This window comes from Neltuma alba, unplaced genomic scaffold (genome assembly GCF_004799145.2).
Source record: "Neltuma alba isolate B1F8T4 unplaced genomic scaffold, ASM479914v2 tig00010341_pilon, whole genome shotgun sequence".
In the NCBI taxonomy this organism is placed as follows: Eukaryota; Viridiplantae; Streptophyta; class Magnoliopsida; order Fabales; family Fabaceae; genus Neltuma; species Neltuma alba.
Window position 1 is genome coordinate 294353 of NW_021635251.1, and position 27115 is coordinate 321467.

Genomic DNA, 27115 nt, shown 5'->3' on the forward strand with positions numbered 1-27115 from the left:
TCTACACTAATTTATTTTAAATTAATGTTTTCCGTAACTGTCCATTCAATTTGTGCGTAAATTCAGCCATTGTTTTTGAAATTATGTGAACCCGCATTCACAATTTAATAAATAATACTCCTCCAATCCTTAATATAAGACCCATTTAACTAATTTGATTAGATTAAGGAAGTTAGGTAAATTAGTTAATTATAAGAAATATGACACGTTTTTCTTAAAATACCATAATCATATTTCTTAATACCACATCTTCCTCTTCTACTTGATTATGGTTGAAGAAGTATCCATAGGGGTAATTTAGAGAAAATTGATAAATATGAGAAATGGGTCTTATATTTAGGACCAAAACCAACTCATCAATTAGGTCCTATATTAAGGACCTGAGGAGTATATCCCTAATTCTATAACTGCCAACTGAATTTGAAAATATCTTTACTAATTAATTTTGTGAATATATTAGAAATTAAATTTTTGTGTTATGCGATGAGTTTTTCTTGTGCTGGAAATTTAAAATTCGAAAATTGGCCAGAAGAAAGGATTTTAATTTATTAACATATTTTAATTAAAATTATATAAACCATTAGCGGAATGTTGGTCGCTCCTCTTCATTGCTTTCTGAGATCGAGGGTATGCCTGAACCAAGAAGCTTCATTCGATTCCTCAAAACTTCTCCTGTGCTCACTGCTTAACATCGCGAGCAGAACTTCTTCGTCTTCTAGCGGCGTCCTTCATCCCCGGTCAGTTCTTCTCGATTCCTTTCTTCTTTCTTCATCTATTGGAATGTTTTCTCTCAGATTAAAGCCCCCATCATCTCCTTCTTTGATTTCCAGCGTAATTTGTTGTGTATGTTGACTTCTGAGTCCTGACTATGCTCTTTGCCCCCAAATGATGCAGTTAAATGTGAAGCTCGGCTTGAAGATGGAGCACTTGTATCAAAATCTGATGGAGTGGAGTTTAGGGTGAAAGAGGGTTAGCATTTACGTATTTGTTTATGTTTTCTCTTAAACTTGCTTGTGCTGATAATCTGATATTAGTGTTTGTTGTGAAATGGGTTACTTTTTTCGGCGTTTGCAAAGGCTATGAAAACCATGAAGAAGGGAGAGAAACAACACTCGTCGTCTTCGGGTGCTTCTCTAGCCCACAGGTTTTACGTTGTTCTGTCCTCCCCCCCCCCCCCAACAAAAAAAAAAGATTTTGTTTCGTTTCTTTTGCTCCCTCTTCTCCTCTCATCGTTGTTGTTGTTTTTCTTGTTGCAAGTGTTGTTCTGATTTGGGTGAGTAACGCCACTCATCGCAAGCTACAGAGTAGAATTCTGGGTTCTTGTGAGATTGCTCTTCTCTTTCCTACTTTTCCTTTCTAGTGTGACTTGAGAGATCTAGTTTTTGTGAAAAGAAAAAAACCACTAAATATAATATTTGAAATTGATTTTCATCATCCAAGAGCTGTGAGTACCCATCTATGCTTAATGGCTTTGGGTGAGCAGGGAAATGGGCAGAGGGGCGAATTGGCCTCGTGAAAGTCATAGTTGTTTCACAAAATAGGTGCCAGATGGTTATTACTACGCTTAGTTCAAGCTGTGGTAGATTGGGTTGAGATGTCAATGACAATGATTTAGGAAGATGGCAGTGAAGTTGATCGCATGTGTGAATAGGGGAGGTTTAGAAGGATATAGACCAAAACCAATCAGAAGCAGCAATGACAAAGGAAAAAGTTTAAAAAATGAGAGCACACCATCATACCTAAATGGTTCTTGGTTGCTTGAACCATTAGAGATTTAAGATTAGAGAGACAGGCATTGTTACCATAAAGCTTGGCTCTAACCCAGGGATAAAAGAGAGCTTTACAGAGAAAAGACAGGAGGCAAAATAGAGAATATTTTGAATATGAATTGTCTTACTCGTCCTTCAGCATGTATAACATTTAATACGAGAGAGAGACTAAATGTAAACTGGGTAATACGATAACACGGTTAATGATATTATGAGACACAACAAAAAGAAAATACCTGCAAAGAATAATTTTTAGGTTCTCCAAACACGGATGAAAATTTTGTAGAAAGCAGGGCTCTTTTGGATTACTCAAAATTGTATGAGGGTGTAGATGTAGTTAAACCAAGGGTGTAGATGTAGTTAAACCAAGTTATATGTGATTGCCTGAATTTCATTTGTTGCTACTGACAGGCAATAGGGTCAAGGTGTGTAACATTCCATTTTTTTTTTTAATCTTATTATAGGATTTAGATTATATAGGTGAGATTAATTCATAATATTTAATATTAAAGGTTATTGAATAAATTGTAAATCATAATTTCTGTTATATACATATAAATCATATATATAAAAATAATAATATTAATATATATATATATATATATAAAGGCAAGTGGGTGGCACGTGGGCCACCCACTGCCAGCGAGAGGAGGGGGGGTGTAAGCCCCCTTTTTGGGCCGTGGCCTCTTTTAATAAAAAAAAAAAATATTCATTTCAAGTGGGGGTGGTACACGTACCCCCACTTTCAGATGCTTCTCCCCCTCTCCTTTTCCGCTTCGCTGTTTTTCCTTTGGTCCGTGTCCTCGCAGCGCCGCGACAATGAGTGGGTGTGAGAGGTGGTTTGAGTGTGTGAGAAAGGAAGGGTTCTACTTGGGTACATATAAAATATCTATGTAAGTCATCTTCATCATAAAATTTTTTATTATTTAGCTTATTCTTTTATTTTCTAAGTTATGGCAGAATGAATATTTTTAGGGCTTGTTAGATTTTTAATTTTTAAGGCTTCTAATTTAGTATTAGGATATTAATAGAGCTTATGTGGTTAGAATAAGAGTCTTATGACTTAGATTTTAGTTGGATGGTTGATTTGAGACAATATAAGTTAGTGTTTGGTTGGGAAATGGTGATTAGTGTTAATGATGATATTAATTTCGAAATTTATCTCTTAGTTGAGTTGAGGTTATATTGAGGATTCAATGCTTAAACTTTGAGGATTGTTGTTGAAATAGTAATGTTAATGATTCTTGGAGAGACTTTAAGTAGTGGAAATTGGGTGTTTGGAGTAAATTGAGGAAAATATTATAAGTTATTGATTCTAATGAATGGGAAATGATAAATGGAAGAAGGGAATAGGATTGTAATAATGATTGGAGGCATAGATGGTACATGACTATTTTTCTAAGAGTTAAAATAAACACTTTTTGGAGACTTTTGGATGACTTAAAGGAAATATTCTTATTAATGATGTGAATGAGAGAAATAGAGTTGGGAAGTACTAGGAATTGTCACTTGGAAGAATAGATGAATTATTATTTTTTTTTTTCCTAAGGATAAATTTTTAGATAAGCCGATTATGGGGATTTAGTTAATAAACTATTTTAATGCTATATTAATTAGTCTTTTTATATTAATATATGTTTATCAATTTATTATTGTAGAGTGAGCTTGGTTTGGGCTCTTGGGTCTTGAATCCTCCTACTTTTAGTTCTTGTGTTAAGAACTTGAGGTAACCACTTTTTAATTTACCTTGTATGCTTGTTGATGTGATTATAAGCATGTGTTGATATTATAAATGTTCTCAATATGTGTTATGGTGGTTTCTGTATGAAAAGTAATTTATATATCTATATCAAGATTTAAGTTTTGATAAATTTATTAGTTAAGTGGGCATGAATTATTTCATCTTATGAATATCTTGTTGATGTTGAACAAATTTGATTATTGAATATGAGAATACTTTATGGATATGAAATTGTGTAGAATTGGATGGTTGGATTGAGCTGTATTGGTTGTGCTAAAATGTAGTTGTGGGAGGTCTGATTATTTATACCACGTGGTATAGCCGCCACTTGGCGCCCAGTGGTTGGCATTAACATTCTTAGGGCCCTCGGTATCACCCTTCCTTTGGCCGGGTCAAGGGTCAGCCCAAGGGACATGACACCTTTCCATATTCCAAGGAAAGGGAACCCATGGTCCGATATGAGCTCTGTAACTTTTGGCCGAGTTACACCTCATTATTGGAGAGCTTGGTGTAGTCTTGTAAAAGAGATGAATCCTGTTATGTGTGAATAGCCCATGGGTTCTGTCAGAGGTTACAAGGAGGTTATAAGGATGGTTGATGAAGTCCTATGCATGCAAGTTACTTTCTGAATTATTATATATTGTTTTCTGTAAAGATGTTTAACTTATATGTTATTTGAAATTGTACTTTGCCCGCTTAGCTATCTTGTAATCACTCCCTGGATACTTGTTGAATTGGAATTGTGGTTACTGGGTCAAGTTGACTTACCCCGTGATTATTTAACATTTTTCAGGCGAGGGTTCAGGTGTTGGTCCCAAGGGGAAGGTGTCCGAGGCTTGAGTTTTCCTTTCCACTCTGTATAGCCTCTATTTTGATATACATGTTTTGACTGATGTATATTGCCAAACTTTAGGGCCTTTTTGTTTTAGTTAACATTATCATAGCCTTTCCGCTGCATTCTAGACTTGTACTATTGGGCGGAGCCCTTTTTGGTCATATGTGATCGTTATTTTGATTGCAATTGATAATGGGCAGTAGTGGTAGTTATTTTGGTGGACTTCAATGTCCTAGCCCATTTACAATTGGTCTTAATTGTAGTTGAGATTCCAGAGTATTGCTGATGGATTTGATATATACATGGAAAATCAAATGTTGATCCTTTCTTATTTGATTAACTATCTTTATTATTCTAGAACAGTAGCTACTACTCTGTTAAAGATTTGGTTTGTTATTGACTATGGTAAATTTCTATTTGATTATGTTTATCCTTCCTACCATGGCTAGCCTTTTAAAGTAATTATCCTTTTAAAAATGTTTATTTGCCATGAATTACGGGGGTTGTAACAAGGTGCGTCTACTCATCATTTGTACAATTGTTTGCTTCATATTTCCCATGTAAAAAATGCTTCTCTTAGGTAGTTTTATGCTTGTGTTCTAAGTTTAAACATTTGTAAATTGTAAATAAAATTAGTGAGCACATCCTGGAGGAACTTCACTGTGATTGAGCTTCAGATGCAGCAATGAAGGGTATTATTGGACTATGTAGTGGTGCCCCTGGTAGTCTGTTCTATGCTTATGATAAGAACTCTATCTTTCAGGCTTTCACCCTCTTATGAGTGCATCCTTTTGTTTTCAGATTTAACTGCTAATCTATACTACTTTTGGATGTGATAATTCTAGGTCTCTGTTAATAATGAGGGTCGAGATGTGTGGAAAGTATATCTCGACATGGAAGAATATGCAGCTGCTTGGGACTGGAGGATTGGGCCCGATTGGAGGAGCCATATGGAATTACTCTTCCGGTCCTAATTATAAGACCCAATTGACTTATTTGAGGAGATTAAGGAAGTAAGTTAAGTTGGTTATATATAATAAATAAGTGTTGTTATTCCTAAAATATCCTTGCTAATTAAGTATATTGGCTAAAACTATCATTATTAGAAGGATTATCTTGGAAAAAAATACAAAAATATAAGAGAGAAAATGGATTGGGTCTTATAATTAGGACCAAATAAAAAGTCAAATTGGGTCTTATAATAAGGACCGGAGGAGTATATTCTTAATTATTGACTGTTCTTGATTCATCATTGCCTCAATGGCCAGCATATTCTTCACATATCCACTTTAAAGTCACGTCATTTTGGAAAATTATGGTATGTTAGATTGGTGTTATCTTCATTTAGTATGTTTTTATTTTATTTTCTTTTGTCTGCAAATTGGATGGATCTATGGCTTTGTTTTAGAAGATATCTTGACAGGGTTTAGGATGCATGGCAGAGGATGGAAATGAGTGAGCATTTGCTATTTGAGTTAATTAACTGGATGCTTCTCATTTTTATCTGATATTTCATTCTTATTGTGATTGAAGCTGTCTCAAAGATCAAGAAGGGTTGACGTGACTATTTGGAGGAAGGAGCATGGGATGTTATACATGCTATAGAGAGATAAACTCTCTTTGGAACTTTTGACAGTCCCTTTTTTTCTACCTTCATTTAATTTTATTTGTAATTGTGTGCATGATATTTTCTATTACTGTTCAGATTCAAATTTATTTACTAGTTAGTTTGCTAGATTCGTTCCCTAGTTTTCAGGGACTGTTTTCCTGCTCTGTATCAATTTGTTCCTTATTGAGAAAGTTGTACAAGTCTCATCATAACGGGACGCGTGTTTACTTTCTTGCTTAGTGAAAATAATTCTCAAACTTTTAAAGTGCAAATCCATATTTAAAAATAAATCTAAACATTTAAGAAATATTATGTGATATGTTCTGAATAAACTCATCATTGGTTTTGTGCATAAATATAATAAAATTAAAGGCATGTCAATATAAAGATATATAATACAATTTATTTAAAAAAAAAAAAAAAGTGAACCGCATGGGTCAATAACAGGCACAGGAGAAAGACATATATTCACTTTCTTATTTAGTAAAAATAACTCCTAAGCTTTTAAGACAGAACCATGATAGAGAAACACTTAAAATTATGAAAATAAGACATATTTGCTATATATGATATGTTCTAAATAAATTTATCATTAATTTTATACATTAACATAAAAAAGTAAATTAATAGTAAGCTAAAATATAAATAATTTAATTTATTTAAATGGGTGAAAATTGCACGGGTCTGAAAGTAGGCATTATAATGGGACATTACTTTCTCACTTAGTGAAAATAATTCATAAAATTTCAAACCACATATCCTTACTTAAAAAAACTTCAAACATTCTTAAAATGATAAATATTTGTTATATCTATTATGTTTTGAATAAATTGATTATTGATTTTATTTATAAATATAAAAATGAAATCAAGAGCAAGTGAATATATAAATAATATAATTTATTAAAAATAGATAAACACATTGATCCTAAAATAAACATCAAGGATATATGTTTACTTTTTCACTTAGTGAAAACAATTCCAAACTTTTTAAGCACAAAGACAAACTTAAAAAAAATTCTAAAAGTTCTTTAAATTAGAAATGCTTGTTAATATGAGATATGTTTTGAATAAATTCCTCATTAATTTCATGCATAAATATAAAAATGATATTAATAGAAATACAAGGAATAAATAGTTAAATTTTATTAAGAAATTAAAAACTGTAAAGAGCTAGCATCTCAAAAGGACATGTGTTCACTTAAAATCAATAAGAAGCCCGTATATAAATAATAAAATTTATTAAAAATATTGAAAACAGCATAGGTCCAAGAGGCATCAGAAAGGGATACATGTTCGTTTTCTCACTGACTAAAAACAATTCCTGAACATTTGAAACGCATGTTTTCTAATTAAAAATTTTTGTTTGAACATTCTTAAGATAAGAAATATTTGCTCTATATCATATATTTTACATAAATTCATTGTTGGTTTATACATGAATATGAAAATAAGATAAATAACGAGTCAAGATATAAATAATGTAATTTATTAAAAAAATTGAAAATACACAAATACAAGACCTGCTTGTATGTCCTGCGGAAGCAAATAATGTAAGGAGAATTAGATAGGAGGACCAATAGGGAGTGATATTTATAGAAGAGAATCATAAAAATTAAAATTATTTAAAAGTACCAGATATTCAAATATAAATTTAAAAATATCATATTGTCACTATCCAAACCCCTTACATTTTTTCCTATATTTCTTCCTATATTTTATTTTTAAAACTAATACGAATTAATAAGTTTTACTAAATTAAACTTGATGTTTTTTAAAGTTTACAACTTGCGTAAAAAGCAATTGAAAAAATATGCAAACATTGTTTTATGATGTAAAAATTAAAATTTTATTTTCTTCATAAGAAAATTAAAATTTTACTTTTAAAACCATAACAGATTTTAATTGAAAATAAAAGTTATATAATTTTATTAAAATTTATACTATTATATAATTTATTATATACACAGTTTCAAGAAATTGTAAAAAAAATCGTATAATTTATTTTTTATTTTATAAGAAATTTATATCAAATTTAAGAATAAAAAAAATTCATTTGATGATAAGAAATTTAAAGATTCAGATAATATCTTATAATTTTACAAGAACCCACCGCAAAATCATTTAACAAAAGCCGCCTAATTATATGATATATTAATATAAATAAAATAAAAAATATAAGAGGAAGTATATTTCACTTTAAAAAATTACAATAAGGGATATACCCTAAAAAATAATTTTTTAAAATAAAATAATTTTAAATATGTTAAATTTTCTACCTAGTATTTTAGTAATTAGTAGATTAAGATGTTAAAAAAGCATCATTCTCCACCCAAAAAAAACCTTATTATCATTTGTTTGTATTGTGATTTATTATAGGATTTATTTCTGGTTAAAACAAATTACAGGATTTATTGAAATTTTGTATTAACAATATTTTTGGATTACGATTAATAAAGGCAATTGTGGTTATAAATTTTACATAAAATTATAAAATATCATCTAAATTGTTTAAACTTCTTAACATTGCACGAATTTTTTTGTCTCTAAGTCTTATATAAATTTCTTGTAAAATAAAAAAGTTAAATTATTCAAATTTTCTTTGAATTTTTTAAAACTGTGTACATAATAAATTATGTAAAAATATAAATTTTAATAAAATTATATAAATTTTTATTTTTAATTGAAATTTGTGATCATTTTAAAAAGAAAATTTTTTATAAAGAAAATAAAACTTTAATTTTTACTTAACTAAACAATGTTTGCGTATTTTTTAGTTGATTTTTACGTAGGTTGTAAATTTTGATAGAAATTCATTATTAATTCATATTAGTTTTAAAATCAAAATGCAAGAAAAAATATGAGCTTTGGATAGAGACGATATGATATTTTTAAATTTATATTTGAATATTTGGTCCTTTAAAACAATTTTAATTTTGGAAAAATTACATATAGGTCCCACACAAGACAATTAATTCATAAAAGTCCCTAGAAATTCCAAAATGATTCCTAAGTCCCCAGGGACCTATGTGTAATAATTGAAATTATGAAATTACCTATTTACTCTCATTAATTTTATTGCAGTAATTTATTTACAAACTCAATAGTGGCTGTTGAGAACCCGAGGAGAAGTGGTTAACAACCTCGGCGGTGTCCCTGACAACTCACTCTGTGGGATACCAAGGGTACTACCGAGGTTGTTAACCACTTCTTCTCGGGTTGTCAACAGCCACTGTTGAGGTTGTAAATGAATGGGGGTAAATAGATAATTTCACAATTACAATTTATTACACACAGGTCCCTGGGGACTTGGGAGTTATTTTGGGATTTTGAGGGACTTTTTGTAAATTAATTGTCTTGTGTGGGACCTGAGTGTAATTTTCTCTTTAATTTTTATGATCATCTCCCACTTCTCATTAGTCCTTCTCTCTAATTCTCCCAATAATGTAATTTACACTATAATATTTATGTTAGTATGAGTTGCATATACAATGATCAGTTGTTTTTGTAGTCTTTTTGAATGACTAACAAACACATTTGTCTTAGTGGCAGTTTCACCTAAGAGGGGAGTGAATTAAGTGATATATAAAAAATTGACTTAATAAAATAAATAACCAATTAAAGCGATGGAGACAAGTTTCGAAAGATTTCACCGAGGATGAACAAACGAAGAACGACACATGAGATTATACTGGTTTGGTCTCAACCACTTGACCTACATCCAGTTCTCAGAGCGCCTCTGAGTTTTCCACTCACAATCAACAGGCTCTTAATGTCACAATACAACAATTGAGTCACTCTCAATCACTCCCTCTTACTTCTTGTAAAGTTACAAACCCCTCAAGAATCCTAGATTCTTAAGTTGCTCATTGAAGGTAGAAAACGATTTATGGATTCTCTCTCAAGAGTATCTGGGATAAACACTGAAGCTCAGGTACAAAAAAAACAAAGTAATGAATGTAGAGATTAATTTCGTCAGTTGGTAGCTCGATGTATTCACTACTTCATTCAATGCTCTTCGTGCAATTTATAGTTAGAGATCTTCAATTTTTGTTAGACACAAGAGCTTGTAGTCATTGGGATATCGTTTGCGTGTGCTCAATAGTTACAACAGTTGTTTGTAATAAATGCTTCTGACACAGGTAGCTTGAGCCTATAAAATGTATCCGTTGAGCATCATAACCTATAGGAAATGTCTCAATACAAAGATAAGTTTTCTTCTCAAGTGAATATGAGTGAATAACATAATAAATGATGATCCTTTGATTTAATACAGGAAATGGAAATCATAAAATCACAGATCAAATAATCAGAGAGTCAAATTATCGAAGTCCTGAATGATAAACCCTTGATCGATTAAGTTATCGATTAATAGAGGGGATATCAGACTTAAAAAATGAAGTCGTTTATCGATGTTATTACGGATCATTTATTTATGGAACATGTGATCGATAAATGGTGAAATAAAGTCAACAAGAAAATATTTCTGAAATTCGTTAAAAAGCTTGTAAATTCAATTAGGAACCTTCTCTATTTTTCATAAGAGTATAAAATCTTTAATGAAGGCTGAGAAAAGCTTAAAGATAGTTATATCATATTTTCTGATAAATATCGTCAAGAACAATTTCAAGAAGTATATCTGAACTTTATAGAACAGATTATCGATAATTCACTTTATCCAACAACTTATCGATAATTGTAGAAAATAATTTTAAGCACATTAATATGAGATGTTATCGATAAAGACTTGATTGAACAAGTTATCCCAAAAGCAATTTAGGAGGACTTAGACTGATATGACAGAAAAACATGACGTTGATCAATTAAATGATCGAGAATTAAATTATCGATTAAGTGATCGATTACTGTCAGAGAAAACTATTCTAAAAAACTTAGACTGATTCAGATAGAAAACCGTGAGATTAATCAATTAAGTGATCAATAATTTAATTATTGATCAAGTGATCGATTATTGACCAAGAGGCATTTGAATTGAGTAAAATAGAGAGGGACTTGATTGAATAACTGATCGATCAACCAAAGAAGTTTTGTCAAATAATTTTAGAACTGGTTATCAATAAATGCATGATCGATAAGATGATTAATAAACCATAAAGTATTTCAAACAGTATATGAGTTGAAGAGACTTACCAGTTATCTGAAACATGATCAATAACCTCTTAATCGATAAAGTGATCAATTAATCCCTTGTTAATAGTGAGAACAATTATCCACTTAACTTGATATCTTAACGAACATTGGAATTATCGATCAAGTGATTGATAATTTCTTGGTAGTACTTAAATTAAAAATTTTACCAAAGTTCGAACAGGTGATCGAATAATATATTTATCTATCAGGTTATCTAGCACAGTAATGATCCATCATGTTATCGATAAACACTCAATAGCATCTGAACTCATAATATATAGTGATTTATCTAACACATGTTCAATTAAACGATGATCCAACATTTGATCGAACAATTTTAACATGTATGCAGAAACTTAATTACACATTTTGTTATTATCAAAACCTTAAATCTAACAATTTGTTACATCTAATTGTTATGTTTAACAAAACTTGCTCATATTCATATTTTGCTAATTTGACCCTTTCATTGCACAAGTCCTCAACTTCATCATATATAAAATTAGAAAATCTTGACTTTAAATCATTCCATACATTAATAATTATTTTTAATTTAAAGTATTCCTTGCGATTCACAATATAAGTCAATTCTTTGGGTTCGTTAGTGTTTATTTGTCAATTTTGCTTCTGCAATTAATACTTAAATGTGACCCATTATATTTTTCTCCCTCCTTCACAACCTCATTTATTATGGGTAAAGTTGAAAAAAATTTAACTTGAGATAGATTTAATGAGTTAAATATTATTTGTTGACTTTGATAAACTAGTTGAAATGACTTATAATGTGTACCGAAGAGAGTATAAAAAATTATTTTTCACAACCCCTGCATTGCATGAGAACTGTACTAGTTAAAAGTTAACCAATTCAAATTTAAATCAAGAAATGTGTGTCCTCTAAAAATTCACATTTTAATTAACTTCATTTATGTTCATTCGGATTCATAAATTGCTTGGTCATGCTTCCTTCCATTTTCGCTTATCAATTTATTTTCATTATTATTCAAACTTCTCTATTATATTTTATTTATATTTTTTATTTAATTTTTTTAATCATTTAATATCTATAAGGATTTTTATATTTATATTGAATATTAATATTTACTTAAATTATAATACATTTTTATCTAGCATTTTTTAATATTATTATCATTTTATAAGGTTAAAATATATTTTTATTTAATAATATTATATTCTTCCATTAAGGGTTATATGATAAAATTGTAGAATTTTTAACTCACTTCCATCCAACCAAATATAAAATTTTTTATTAACGATTTTACGTGCCACTCTTCTTGGCCATTATTTGCCTTATCCCACCATCTATTGGTGATCGGATCTACCCATTTTGGATGCGGCTTCTACGGATGGAGGTTATTCCCCGCATGATGCGCGTTTTTGGGTGGGAGAGTGCTCGAGCGTGCCAAAAAAATAGTGAGACCCATGCACTTTAATCCCCAAATTTTCTCTCCAATGGTGGGGAGATATTGGAGTGATCTTGGAAAGAAAACCAGCTTTTGAAATTTGCCTGTGTCCGTAAGCCCTCACTCGCGCAATCTCACCCCCGCAAGTACTTTCCCGCTTCGTTTGGTTAGATCGCCTTCATATATATCCTTTTTTGCTCCCTTATACATGTGTGTGTATCCTTTTCGGTCTTATAAGCGTGGCTAGGAAGGTTTTTTTTTTTTTTGGGTTTGTGTTTGTATATTATTCTACAATTCAGTCTTTTAAAAGTTCATAGTTTGTTTCCTTTTTGACTTAGAAAGTTCATAGTTTCTAGGCTGCTATCGCCCAATTATGGCATAATTTTATTTTAATAAATTAGCATATACGAATATCATTTTTTATTGTCATATGTTTATTTTTATTTTAACTTTCTTTTTATTAATTATACTTGTGTGGAAATGTATTTTGCTTAATATTTTAATGTTAAGATAAAATATAAGATTAATGTCATTTTAATTTGACTTTAGTCTTTAATCTCATAGTGTTAATTTTTTATTTGAATTTATTTTTCATAGCATTACTTAATTAAATAAGAGCATTGTTGTCATTATAAATGCCTTGCTTTTTCTTTTGAGAAAATCATTTTGCAGATAGCTATAGTTTTCCTTAATTTTTAATTTGCTACCTGTGTATTTTTTGTCTTAATAAAATACTTTAATTTTGTTCTATTAGCACCTCTAGCTTCTGTAACTTTGCTCTATTAATAACGTTAGCCCTGATATAAAAAACTAATCATGCTAACAAAGCAAAATATAGTGTTTAATTAGGAGAGAAAAATGTACAAATATCAAATTAAAAATCGATGTACTCCATGGTTTTTCTTTTTCTCTTTTCATTTGCATACAATCTCAAGATTGTTAACACTTGTTTTAAGAAGTGAGAGGAGCATTTAATCACATGCAAGAATGGAGCCTCTAAATCACATATTGATTTTTTTTTTTGGTTAAGAATCCGAATAGAAGACTTTGTACTTATTGCAAAGTGATCCTTGGGGATGGGATAGCTGTCCAACATAGGGTATTTATCCTTGATGTATGTTTTAAGAGTATCAAACAAAAGTATCATCAAGTGGTAAACCCCAGAGTCAGGTGGTGGCAGTTAAAGGGTGAGAAGCGGATGTTTTTCAAAAGGACCCTTTTGAAGGAAGGGATCTGGGAGTTGCGGGGCAAAGTGAACATTATGTGGGAGGAGATGGCTAAGAAGGTTCATATGGTTGCTAAAGCATTTTTGGGAGAATCTAACGGTCATGGTCAGAGAGATAAGGAGACTAGTGGTAGGATAAGAGCGTACAAGAGAAAGTCAAATAGAAAAGAGATTGTTTTGAGGCTATACATTTGTACAATAGTGAGGAAAACTGGGAAAAGTATCGTTTGGTTAAAAAAGAGACGAAGAGAGCAGTGAATGAAGCATTTTCTAAAGCTTATGAGGAGTTTTGTAAGGAGTTAGGAATAAAAGGGGGGAAGAAATATTTACAAGATTACAAAGCAAAAGGAGAGAAAAAAGAAAGATTTGGATCAAGTGAGGTATGTAAAGGATAAAGAAGGTAAAGTTCTAGTTATTAATGCGGATATTAAGGATAGATGGGATGCTTACTTTTATGAATTGTTCAATGACTAAGACTTGCTAATTAGCAAAGATGATTAGAATTTGGCTTTTTACTGCAGGATTTGCATTGGAGAGGTTAAGGCAACTCTTCAGAAAATAGATAATGGTAAAGTCGTTGGATCTGATGGTATTCCTATCAAAGTTTGGAAATGTTTAGGTAAGGAGGGTGAAAGGTGGTTAACCAAGCTTTTTAATGAAATTTTACTCTCCAAGAATATGCCGGATGAATGGAGGAAAAGCAAGTTAGTTCTTATTTACAAAAATAAAGGAGATATTAAAAAATGTGCAAGTTACAGGGAGATAAAACTTATGAGCCATACGATGAAGTTGTGGGAAAAAATGATTGAACATAGGTTGAGATTAGAGACTTCTATTTCGAAGAACCAATTTGAATTTATGCCAGGGACATCCATAGTAGAAGCAATTTATTTATTAAGGGCATTAATGAAAAGATATAGAAGTAAAAGAAGGGATTTACATATAGTTTTTATTGGCTTAGAAAAAGCTTATAATCGTATGCCAAGAGAAGTACTTTAGAAGGTTTTGGGGAAAAAAAAAGTGTACAGGTTGCTTATATCAAAGCCATACAAGATATGTATAAGGGGGTAACTACTAGCATAAGAATGCCTGGAGGTGAGACAAAGGACTTTCTCATTAAGATTGGCTTACATCAGGGACCTTCTTTGAGTCCTTACTTGTTTAGTATTGTTCTAGATGTTCTAACTAAGCTTATTTAAGGAAAAAAATCCCTAAGTGCATGCTTTTTGTGGATGACATAGTCCTTATTGCTGAATCAAAAGAAAAGATTAACTCTAGATTGGAGTTATAGAGAAGGACCTTAGAGTTGAAAGGTTTTCGTTTGAGCAGGAGCTAGATGGAATATATGCATTGTAATTTTAGGGGGAGGCAAGGCAATGGTGATTTGGAGGTGAAGATGGGAGATCAAATCATTCCTTAAGTATCAAAATTCAAATATCTAGGATCCATTATATATGAGAATGGTGAAATTAATGGGGATGTTTCGCATAGAATACAAGCTGGTTGGTTAAAGTGAAGGTATTCTATTGGACTTATTTGCGATAAGAAGGTACTTGAAAAGCTTAACACTGTGTTTGGCTCGAAGGAGAAAGGGAGGGGAGGGATTTTAACAAAGAGAAGGGGAGGATAGTTACAAAGGGGAGGGGAGTGAGGGGGAAGGGAGGGAAGAGATTTTAATGATCTCCTATTTAGATTGATTGGAGGGGAGAGGAGGGAGAAATTTTAATGATACCTTATTTTGTTCTAATAAAAAATTCACTATTTTAACCTCATAAAATTTAAATGAATTTTCTCACTTTTTTATTTTATCAAGATATAACTATATGTATAATGCAATTCACCAATTTTGACTTACAAGACACAGTCACACACTTATAGGATATCAAGATAAAAAGTCGTGAGTGATAGATTTCAATCAGAGAAAAGACCTTGAAAGTGAAAGAAAATACTGATGGCCTCTTGGAATTAGAAGAAGGTGGGGAAAAAAAAAGGTTCACAAATGCTCATTAATTATGGAGACAATTATCTCAACAACCTCTTGCTAGGTGTTCAAAAAAACTTTCTTATGTAGAAATATTTACGACTGATTAGGGGTTAACAAATCAAAAAGGTATATGAGGAATTAAAATATTTTAGTTAGGCTAATTTTGAAACTTAAAATTTCATCTCTCATCTTCCCTCTAAAAAACCCTACTTTTGGAGGGGAGGTCAGAAGGAAATAGGAGGGGAGAAGAGCCTCTCCCCTCTTTAAAAAATATTTTAACCAAACAAGGGGAGGGGAGTAACTCCTCTCCCTTCCTAAAAAATTACACCAACCAAACAAGTGGAGGGGACCAACTCCTCTCCCCTCCCCTCCGAAAACCCCATACCAAACATAGTGGGGAAAATTTTATCGAACTACCATAAGCTAGCTATATTGTATGATAGTGAATGTTGGGTGATAAAGGAAAAACAAGAGCATAAAGTTGGAGTAGCAGAAATGAGGATATTGAGATGGATGTGAGGTCATACAAGAAAAGATAAGGTTCAAAATGAAATTATACGAGCAACAGTAGGTGTAGCGCCAATTGAAGAGAAAATGGTTGAACATCACTTGAGGTGGTTTGGGCATGTACAGAGAAGGCCATTGGAGGCCCCGGTAAGAATGGTAGTTTGGACAGTTTGGAGTCCTATGAAAAAAGACAGGGGAAGACCGAGAAAAATACTAAACAAGGTCATTGAACAGGACCTCTTGGTCAACAACATATTTAAAAACTTAATTATTGATAGAGCACATTGACGTTGTACGATTCATGTAGCCAACCCGACCTAGTAGGAGAAGGCTTCTTGTTGTTGTTGTTTTTCTCTTTTTACTCTTTTCTCCCTTATATCCAAACACAAGGAGGGATAACATCATCTCTTTACTTTTCTCCTCTTATTTTCTCTCTTCCTCCATTTTCTCATCCCTTCGTTTTCTATCCATCGAAACATAATGTCAAAAATACAAAACTTATTTAAAAGAGTATTATTATTAATCTATACACCAAAAGTCTAAATGGTATATCTAAACTAGTAACCAAAAAAAGAAACTGTTACAAAAGCACAAATTTAACATACTTTTATTTTTTTTCAAGTTGAAATGAAGTTATTTCATGCTCAAAAGGAATACACACACACACATATATATATATATCAAATCCAATATGATTAATTTTATATAAGGTTTCAATTTGGTCCCTAACTTTTAAAAATTACAGTTTTAGTCCTTTAGTTTAAAATTGGTTAGTTTTGAATGACAATTTTTTTTAATTAATGATGGCTATTTTGAAAATTAAGCTAATATATTAAGATTTGAAAATATTTTATTAACGCTCAAAATCTCAATATTATTATTCTTTGTTAATAATTTTAAATTTAAAAAACTAAAAATAAACTTTTTAAAATTAAGGGACTAATTTAAAACATTATATAAAATTAAAAAATTAAAAGTATACTTTAGTCAAAGATTAATTAATTCATCAATTTATTAGCATGACTAAAAGAAGCAGATTAAGTTTCAATATCATGTTTTATTATTGAAAGAAACCCTCAATCATTATCCCTCATATGTGCAAGCAAGATTTACACATCACCGTTTACCAAAACAGCCAATAGATCATGGGGTCCGGACACTTGCCTTACCCTTTCAAAATGATGCTTCTTATCCACTCAACAAAGCATGACCTCTATGACTGCATTAAAGTCTGGTCAATCCATCTAATCTCACTTCTATTATTTAAATTCTGCTTACGAACTTCAGCTTGCATCACCCCTACCTTCTTGTTATTGTTGTCAAACTCGCAAGTTGACTCTCCGAGTTTAATGTTTTTACGTTTTTAACTAATAAAATCGTGTTGATTCATTCTTAAACTCGGTTAAACTTATGAGTTTATTTACTGAATTTACTAATTTTACGTTTTTAGCTTACAAAATCGTGTCAACTCGCTGTTAAACTCGTGTTAAATTTTTGGATTTGATTATATTTAGGGACTTTATGTAAAGATTTTATAGAGATTTCTTTATTGAATATGATAAATTATGAACATTGATGGATATAATTTCAATTATTTAAATTTAAAATATATTTAAATAAAATTGTTGTCATTGTTTATATATTAATTATTTGATTATACACTTTTAATACTAGTTTATCAATAAAAGTAAACTCTTACGAGTTTACGATCCGAGTTTATATTATTACTATGAGTTTGCTTAAACTCGCGAGTTTGACAACATTGCTTCTCATCATCATCATTTTTGTACTATCTATACTCACCATTAAATAAATCCCTCCATTTTACACACTCGCACTATTAAATTCGTGTTTAGATTTAGCGCTCATCCAATGAAAATGATTTTTTTATTTTTTTTTATGTAAACTAGAAAAAACCTCTGGCATTTTCAGGGTATATATGTCAAAATTGTACACGTAGCCTTATTCAAAAAATAATAAAAAGAATCTATAATGACAATCTATTTTGTTTTTGTATGATATATTAATATGCTTTTGCTCAAAAGATATATTAATAAACTATTTTTATTTTTGTCTCATCTTTTCAAAATTAAAATATAACTTTTTGTCAAAAAATAAAAAAAAAACCTAATTAATTACGAATAAAATGGTGAATCAAATAGGAAAAAAGTATACCCCAAAAATCCTTTCAAAATAATGAAATACTACCTCCGGTCCTTAATATAGGAACTCGTTTGACTTTTATTTTAGTTCTAAATATAAGATTCTCAATCCACATTGTCTTTCATATTTATTCATTTTTTCTCAAGGCAGTCCTTGTAATAATGATAGTTCTAATTAATATACCTGATTAACAAAGATATTTAAAAAAAACATACTTATTTATTATAAATAACTAGCTTAATTAGTTTTTTTAATCTACTTTAAGTTAATCAACTAGCTCTTATATTAAGGAGGTAGTATAGTCTGATAGTAGATTTAATTTGAACAGTTTTGATTAAAGTCAATAATAAATTACATATATGTATGAGGAATATTATTATTCTTCCTTGTTGACGAAGAATATTTCTAATTTCTAAAAGAATTACATAAACCTCCATTGAGTTTTACTAAAACTATATAGACATTTTTAATGGCAAAAAAAAGCAAACAGACCTTGTTTTGTAAGTAAATAAAATCTATGTAATTCATAAGCTTTCTCTAAGTCAATCTTCAATACCATATACCCTTTACCACCTCCTAACTTACCCATAAAGTGAGCCACCTCCTTTGCTACAATAATACTTTCCTGCTTATGATCATATGAGCTGGGATTTTCTACATAAGGTAATGGAAGAGATTAAATTGCCTACTACTTTAATTAATGTCATCTCCGCTTGCGTTAAAATTGTTTCTATTCAATTGTTGTGGAATGGAGAGAAATCTGAGAATTTGTTTCCATCTAGGGGAGTGAGACAAGGGGATCCCCTATGACCTTACGTGTTTGTGCTTGATATGGAGAAGTTAACACGTATCATTTTGGTGAAGTTGAGAAAGGGAATTGGAGACCAATACGTATGGGAAGAAGAGGGACCCAATTTCTCATCTCCTCTTTGGAAATGACCTATTGTTATTCTGTGAAGCCGATAAAAAGCAATTAGAGGTGGTTATGAGATGTTTGGTGATGTTTGGAGTCATGTCAGGGCAAAAGGACAATAGCCAGAAAACCACTGTAATGTTTTCAAGAAATGTTTCTGAGGAGAGAAAGCAGGAACTTATTGAAGGTTGTGGGTTCTAGGCAATTTCTGAGATGGGGAAATACCTAGGGCCGCATAACTCATATGGGAGGAGGTCAAGGGGAAAATTCCAATTCTTAATTGATAAAGTGCAGACCTTTGCGTGAAGATTGACATTTATACAAGCTGTAACACAACAAATACTAATCTTTAACATGCTTCATGAGGATATGCCAGTTGGAGTATGTAAAGAAATTAAGAAGATGCAATGTGACTTCATTTGGGGGGGTCAAGAGAGAGGCAGAAATTGCACACAACTAGTTGGAAGACCATGTGTAAGCCAAAGGAGTTGGGAGGTTATGGTTTGAAGGAGCTTAAAGTAATGAATGATGCCTTTTTGCACAAGACTGGGTGGGACGTGATTGCCAATTCCCATAAAGTAAGCTCAAGCATGCTTATTAGTAGGTATGGCAGAAATGCGAACTTGATAGAAAATTGTGTGGTTAAAAATGTTGACCCTATGCTTTGGAAAAATGTAGGTCGTTTGTGGCTAGAAATAACAAAAAATGTAGGCTGGGAGATCAACAATGGGAGAAAAGTGAAGTTCTAGGGAAGTTGCTGGGTAAGGAAGGGAATGAATGTGTTGGACATGTGTGATAATATCCCTGGGAGGGTTGAACTGGAAAATAGTGTGGTGGAATACGTGATTGATGGTAGATGGGATGTGGGGAGATTGAGTGAATATTTAAGTAGGGATGCTCTCGCACTGACCACTGATTGCTTGTCGTCTTGTGATGAGAATGGCAAAGACAAAATTAAATGGATTGGCTTATAAGGCAGAGATTTAGTGTGGCTGAGATGTATGACTAGTTAGCAGGAATTAAGAGGGAAGAAGGTGATGGATTGTGGAAATTGATTTGGACATAGAGAGGGCCCCGATGTATTCAGACATTCCTATGGGTCGCTACAATTGATGGGTTGTTGACACTAGAAAGGATATTCAAAGTAGGATTCGGTTCCCCTATTTGTTGCAGGTGCTGTAAGGACTCAGAGAATGTTTTACATGCTCTAAGGGATTGTGAGGAAGCAAGGAAAATTTGGCTATAGATATATTCAGGTTTTGACACTCATGTTTTCTTTGATATGAATCTTAATGACTGGATGTTAAGCAATCTAAGTAGTAAAGCTGTGGTACATGATTGTGTCAAATGGAATATTGCTTTGGGTATTACATGTTGGTTTCTCTAGTTCTGGGGAAACAAAGTTTTATTCGATGATGATTTTGAAGTAAGCAGGATTTGTATAAATACTGTTTGGAAGTATGTTGATTTAGTGAAAGGAGCCTATTAGATAGGAGATGGAGGAGTTTTGAAGGGTTGGAGATCTATAGGATGGAAGCCTCCAGATCTTGGGTGGGTCAAGTTGAACATAGATGGTGTTGCTAAGGGTCAATCTGGTTTTGTAGGCTGTGGTGGTTTACTCAGAAACAAGAAGGGAAAATGGTTAAGAGGTTTTGTGAATAATTTGGGAAAATGTACAGCAATTGAGTAGAACTTTGGGATGCTTGGTTAGGTTTTTTATTGTTGGCCGAGAAGAACTACAGGAAGGTTATAGTAGAATCTGATTCTCTTACTCTGGCTTACAGTGGTTGAATGAGCCTCCCGGAAGATTGCAGACGTTAATGTATAGAGATTCTATGAGCTCTACTTGCCCGAGACTTGTTTCGTTGAATAATTGTTAATTTGAGCGTTTTGCCTCTTTTGATACCCAAAAAAAAATCTTTGTAATTCAAATAAAATTGAGCCTTTTTTTATAATTTATCTTTTATTGTAATTTGAATTTTTTAATTAAAGTTAAGAATAAATTATCCACGTCTATATGAGAAAAATTAGTTCTTGACAAAGAATACTACACTCTTATCATCCTCACTTTTCTTTTTTTTTTGCATTTCTTTCTTGAGATTGATATTGTATTGGGTGACTCAAATCGTCTCTACTTTCTTTGCTTCATTGACTTTTATGCAGGCATACAAGAGCAATTTCTTCAATGTTCTCCTAACTCACTCAAATTTCAGGGAAACCTTGCAAAATGATATTCATTCGCTACTCACATCTTCCTCGAGTCATTCCTCATATAAAACTAATGTTTTATTGCCTTCTCGCTTCTTAGATTACAAGTCATCGTCCGTAGGTGTATAAATTATCATTTTAATATATTTGATCTTTTCACTAAAAAAGACAGAGAAACCCCCATTGATAATTAATAGAAGAACTAAATAACCAGAATAATATAATAATTATAATAATTACCTTAAATAATATATATTTGACTGGCTCTTGTACCGAAAAATAAAAAAGATTTGACCTCGTCCCCCAAGACTGAATTATCTCACATATCGACACAAAATGAGCATCCCCATGCCGTGTCTCACATCACACCAACTTCTTTCTTGAATTTCTTTTTTTCCCCCCTCAATTATTGTTTCTATTTTATATTACTATCCTGATCATATGTGTACTTTGGCACTATTCGGATTTAAATTTTTGACCTGTCAACAGTCACATTTGAAATTTCTTCCACTTATTAAATCGGGTATTTTAAATTTATATGCCAGCGTGGCAGATGCTCAGGAGTTATTATATTCTCAACGAACAACTTCAACCTGGATGATTCAACTTAACAACTTTGTTATCAATAGTATTACAAGTTTTGTTTTAGTAAGATCGTGGGTTAAATTCTCTTTATAACAGATATTGTTAGCCATTTCAATTTTTGTCAAAAATACTTAATAACTTTTAGGTGGAAAAAAAAATAATAGCACCCACGTGACTTATGTGAAATAATGACCGGGCGGTCAACGATCAAGAAGATTTCCGAGAAGTAACATTAAAACCCAATAAACGACAAGACTGTCCCGTGAAAACCCTTAAACGACAATGATCACCTTTGGTAAGTGAGAGCTCGAGTTTAGTTTATTTGTAATATCAGACTGTTAATATTTATTCATCTAATTAATATATACAAAACACTTAACAACTTTATTCGGAAAAAAAAAAAACACGTGACTTATGGGAAATCATGATCGGGCGGTCATCATCACACGTGACAATAATGAGAAGATTTCAAAGAGGCAACAGGGAAACTCAATAAACGACAAGCCTGGCCCCAAATAAGAAACACTTAAAACGACAAGAATCAACTACAAAACTCACCTTTCGTTAACGAAGCGGTAAATACTAAAACTAAAGGTCTGTTTGTTGGGCATCTAAAACTAAAGGTCTAGTACAAAATCTCTGGTAAGAATCTTTTCCTCTTACAATATAAAACTAATTTTTTATATTTTTCTTATCAGATTTTATCGATGATATAACCCTTTTTAAAAATCTGATAATCAAAATATAAAAAAATTTATATGTCAGTTGATTCTAACCTAACCAATTAGAAAGTAACTGAGACGATGTCGTTTCCCATGGTGCACGGAAACAGTGAGGGCGAACACCGAACCGGGTTGGCTCAACCAGGGCTAGACCGGCTGAGAGGGGAGAACTGCTGTTGTAGATTCGGAGCCAAGCCGGGTTCAACATTTTGGTGCGACCCATCCACCGAATTGCCGCTTGTGCTAGTACCCCCACCGCCACTAAGTCCGATTGCGCTGTGAAGCTCACCAGCACCCAGCAAGAACTTATCCATCATGGCCGCCATGTTCGGAATCAAAATGTCATCATGAGAGGCCAAGTCAAACTCATCTTCTGGAAAAGGGCTAGTGGCTTCATTGCTTAACATGGGTTCATCGGCGCACTCGTCTTTCGTAGCCACCGCCATTAAAGGCGTCGTCGGCGAAAGCTGTGAAGATGACGATGCCCGGTTTGCGATCGTGCTTGGTGATCCAGATTCATGAGAGGCGGGTTGACGGGTCGTCGTTGACGGTTTGTTCCTAGTACTTCCGGCGAGCGAGTTCCGATGGGTGGGTCTCGGATGCGTGTGTTCTCCGGTGTACGCGACGATGAACATATCTGGTTCAGTGTTGCTCCGTTCTACTTGCTTCCGGGCCCCACAACCTTTTGAACTGCTACATCTATAGTAGTTCCTGCGATAAATAGCACAATGCATCGTCAAAGTCAGAACAGGCACAGCCCAGAAAAATTCAGTTTTCCCAAGAAAGCGACAGAAACTGTGAGAAAACCGAGAAAATAGAGATGTTCATACCGTGGGTACGGGGAGCCTTTAATAGGCTTTTGGCCGTATTTTCTCCAGGCCCACGAATCTGCGGTGAGGTTTTCAGCTGTTACATGGCAAACCATTCTTTTCTGTTGACTCTTTCTGCAGAATTACACAAACGCAAATAAAAGAAATGCGCCATTTTTAGCCACAAACAATCACACAGTCAAAGATCACGCGCGCGCGTGTGTGTGTAACTTTGTAAAACAGATAAAACGCTGAAATAAAGAAGATTCCATTTCCATATACCTTTTTCTCGATCTGATTGCTTGAGCAGCTTGCGTATTTGGTAAAGTCATACCAGAATTATTACTGTTACCACCGCTGATCTGATTTGGTGGTGTTTGAAATTGCTGTTTCTGATGAACTAATTGTAGTTGATTTTGAATTTGAGTTTGTTGTTGGAGTTGCTGTACATGTTGGTCATGGAATCTTTGAAAGCCAGAAGAAGAAGAAGTGGAGGCGGGCGAGGCTTGAGGCATAAAATGAGGCCTAATATGAGAAGCATAAGAACCAGAAGCAACAAGTGATGATGATGATGATGATGCAGTATCTATATTATTATTATTGGTACAACTACTGGACCCTTCGCCTGCAAAATCAGTAAAAGAGGAATTGGGATATATGCCACAACCACTAGTAGAGATAGTGGTGGTTTTGGTGGTGGTGGGGATAAAGGGTCTGAACAATTGGTGTAGTTCTTGGAACCCACTGGTTCTGGGTTGTGTCAAACTGGGGAAAGAGAAGATGTCATTTTCTTCCTTGATTAATGGTAAAGAAAGGTCCTTGGATGAAGAAGACGACGGTGTCGTAATGGAAGTAGTGGTGCTGGCGGCGGCAGTGGCGGAGGAAGGGGAGGAGGATCTGCAACCTCGGACGACGGCGGAGAGATCCCAGCCTTCGGCCATTTAGCAGGAGGAGAACAAAAGAGAGTAATAATACTGAGAGAGATCTGTAAATTCCCACATAATCAGAGAGTGTTCGGCCAATTTGAAGCAAAAACCCAGAAAGAAAAGAGATGCACAAAGGACGGCGCTGACTTTTTGGGTTAAGGAAAAGCCTTTAGAAAGAGAGAGAAGGAATGGAAGAAGCAAGAAGAATGGTGGTGGAGCACTGGCTGACTTGAGTAATTGTTAATTATTTATATCCAGAAAATTTGATTTGTTTTTTTTAAAAATCAAATAATAAAATATGAGAAATGAAAGTGAATTTGTTTTTGGCAACAAATCATATAATATTTAGAGTTATTATTTTAATTAGATCCTACCTACCCATTTAGAGATAAACACTCTCGATAGAATTTTTTTTATTTAAGTTTCAGATTTTGTTTTTCTTAAAGGGTTTAATTGTTTAATTGGTGAAAAGGTGGGGAAATTGGGATGCCTTTTTGATTGACTTGGCAAAATGTCAAAGGGTGGGGGCCAGCCAAAGGTGGCAAGACGAGGACGATGATTCGGATGCCGTGAGAGATGCCAACTCTACAATATTGCCCACTTATAGTAGTACTCGATGTCCTATTGGTGTGCGCGTCCTCACGACACCGCCATTGCAAGTTCTTAACACGCGCCCCTCACGCGAGTGTGACTGGTTTGCTGAGGCCTAGAGATGCTCCTCTACACTACTCCCTTCGTTTTTTATTATAAGAGACATTTGATGCTTATGGCATGTTTTCATATATAAGAGACATTTAAAATTTGTCTCTAGTTTTTTGTATTGATTACCTATTTTACCCCTATTTATTTTGTCTCCTACTCATATTCTCTCTCCCTCCCACTTCTCTTTTTTTTAATAATTTAATTGTTCTATCTCATACTCTCTCTCCTTATTAATAGGGGTATTGTTGGAAAAAAACATTATACTTTTTACACATTAATTGTCCTCAACTAATTTTAACTGTTTTTTTTATCAACGTAATTTAGTTATTTGTCTCTTATAATAAGAAACGGAGGGAGTAATGTCTTACATTTCACGTTACAACTGGACCCTCCGGCCTCTTTTTCCATTTTTCTTTGGTTCCTCAAATTTTTTTTTTGGTATAACTCAATTTTTTTGATCATAGGTTCCTCAATTTTTATATTTCGCATTTACTGAAATAAAAATTTGTTCTTTCACAATTTTTTGGTTCCCATGCATAGAATCAAAAGATAAATGGTGGTTTGGAGACTCACTGGAATCGAGAAAAAATTATAATTCAAGACGTGATTATAGAAATATTAAAATAAATAGATTATTTATGATTAATGGGTTATAACAAAATTGAAATTCACGTTTTTTTAACTTTGTTGCTTACTTATCACTCCTTTCATCTCTTTTTATAACAAATAATTTTTCTCATGTTCTTAAATATATAAGAAATAAATTCTCTTTATTTAAAATTTTAAAGTAATATTTTTATTTTTAACCTTATTAAATATGCGTCATTTATTATCTCTCTATAATAAATTTTTACTTGTTATTTCTCATTAATTTTTTGTACAAAGGGTATAATTTGAAAAAGAAAAAATAATATGGCAGTCCTTATAATTTTATTAAATTTTGAATTAGATACTTGTAGTTTTTTTTTCTTTTATTCAATCCCTATTATTTGTTCTCTTAACAATGTAAGTCCTTCTGTTAATTTAACTGTTAGTTTAAATTAACACCGTCTTCTTTTCTCTCTCCCCCTCTTGGATGCACTGTCTAGCTTCTCTCTCTCTCCACTCTCCCCATTCATATCCCTTCTCTCCCCGCCATCATCTTCTTTATCTCCTCTCTCAGTTTCTCTATCACTTCTCTCATCGTTACTTCATATTCTTTCTCATCTTCTTCTTGTAGTCCTCTTGCAGTAATATACACACACTTTTAAGCAAACTCTTAAAGAACTTATTTTTTTTTGCTGCATTTTCGACCAGAGGGGGAATAAAAGTGAACACTAAAGTATAATGTCTTGTACTATATTGTTGAGTTTATAGAATGAAATTGGAGCCGAGTTCATCAAGATTGAATGGAAGTCACATAGCACTTTTCATATAGAAAATCTCGGTCAAAGATATTACTCCTCCGATTCTTAATATAAGACTCATTTAACTAATTTGATTAGATTAAAAAAGTTATGTAAGTTGGTTAATTATAAAAAATGTAAGACATTTTTTCTAAAATATCATAATCATCTTTCTTAATACCTTCTTTTCCTTTTCTACTTGATTATGGTTGAGGAAGTATCTATAGGGGTAATTTAGAAAAAATTGATAAATATGAGAAATGTGTCATATATTTAGGATCAAAACCAACTCAACAATTGAGTCCTATATTAAGGAGCGAAGGAGTATATATGGATATTTTGTATGACCCTCAGTGATCCACAATGCGTCTTGGAATTAATTTGTCAATGTCAACAAAATATATAAGCGCCAGCTACATCAGACTCTGTTACTCTGTGGTGCTATGTTTTTTTCCCTTTTC

General features: G+C 32.5%; 1 protein-coding gene and 1 long non-coding RNA gene across 2 annotated transcripts; one reads left to right on the forward strand and one right to left on the reverse strand.

The window, feature by feature from the left end:
- Nucleotides 1-608: 608 nt before the first annotated feature.
- On the forward strand, nt 609-5296 carry LOC114755791 (uncharacterized). Its single transcript, XR_003741360.1, has 4 exons — nt 609-737; nt 895-969; nt 1077-1144; nt 5191-5296. It is a non-coding gene; the product is annotated as an uncharacterized LOC114755791 (long non-coding RNA).
- A 17251-nt stretch (nt 5297-22547) lies between these two features.
- LOC114755792 (probable WRKY transcription factor 27) lies at nt 22548-24679 on the reverse strand. The gene is made up of 3 exons (XM_028944664.1): nt 23924-24679; nt 23663-23776; nt 22548-23543 (listed from the first exon to the last, which is right to left on the reverse strand). The coding sequence occupies exons 1-3, from the start codon at nt 24580-24582 to the stop codon at nt 22970-22972; spliced, it is 1347 nt and encodes a 448-aa protein (XP_028800497.1). The 5' UTR covers nt 24583-24679; the 3' UTR covers nt 22548-22969.
- Between the last annotated feature and the right edge of the window lie 2436 nt (nt 24680-27115).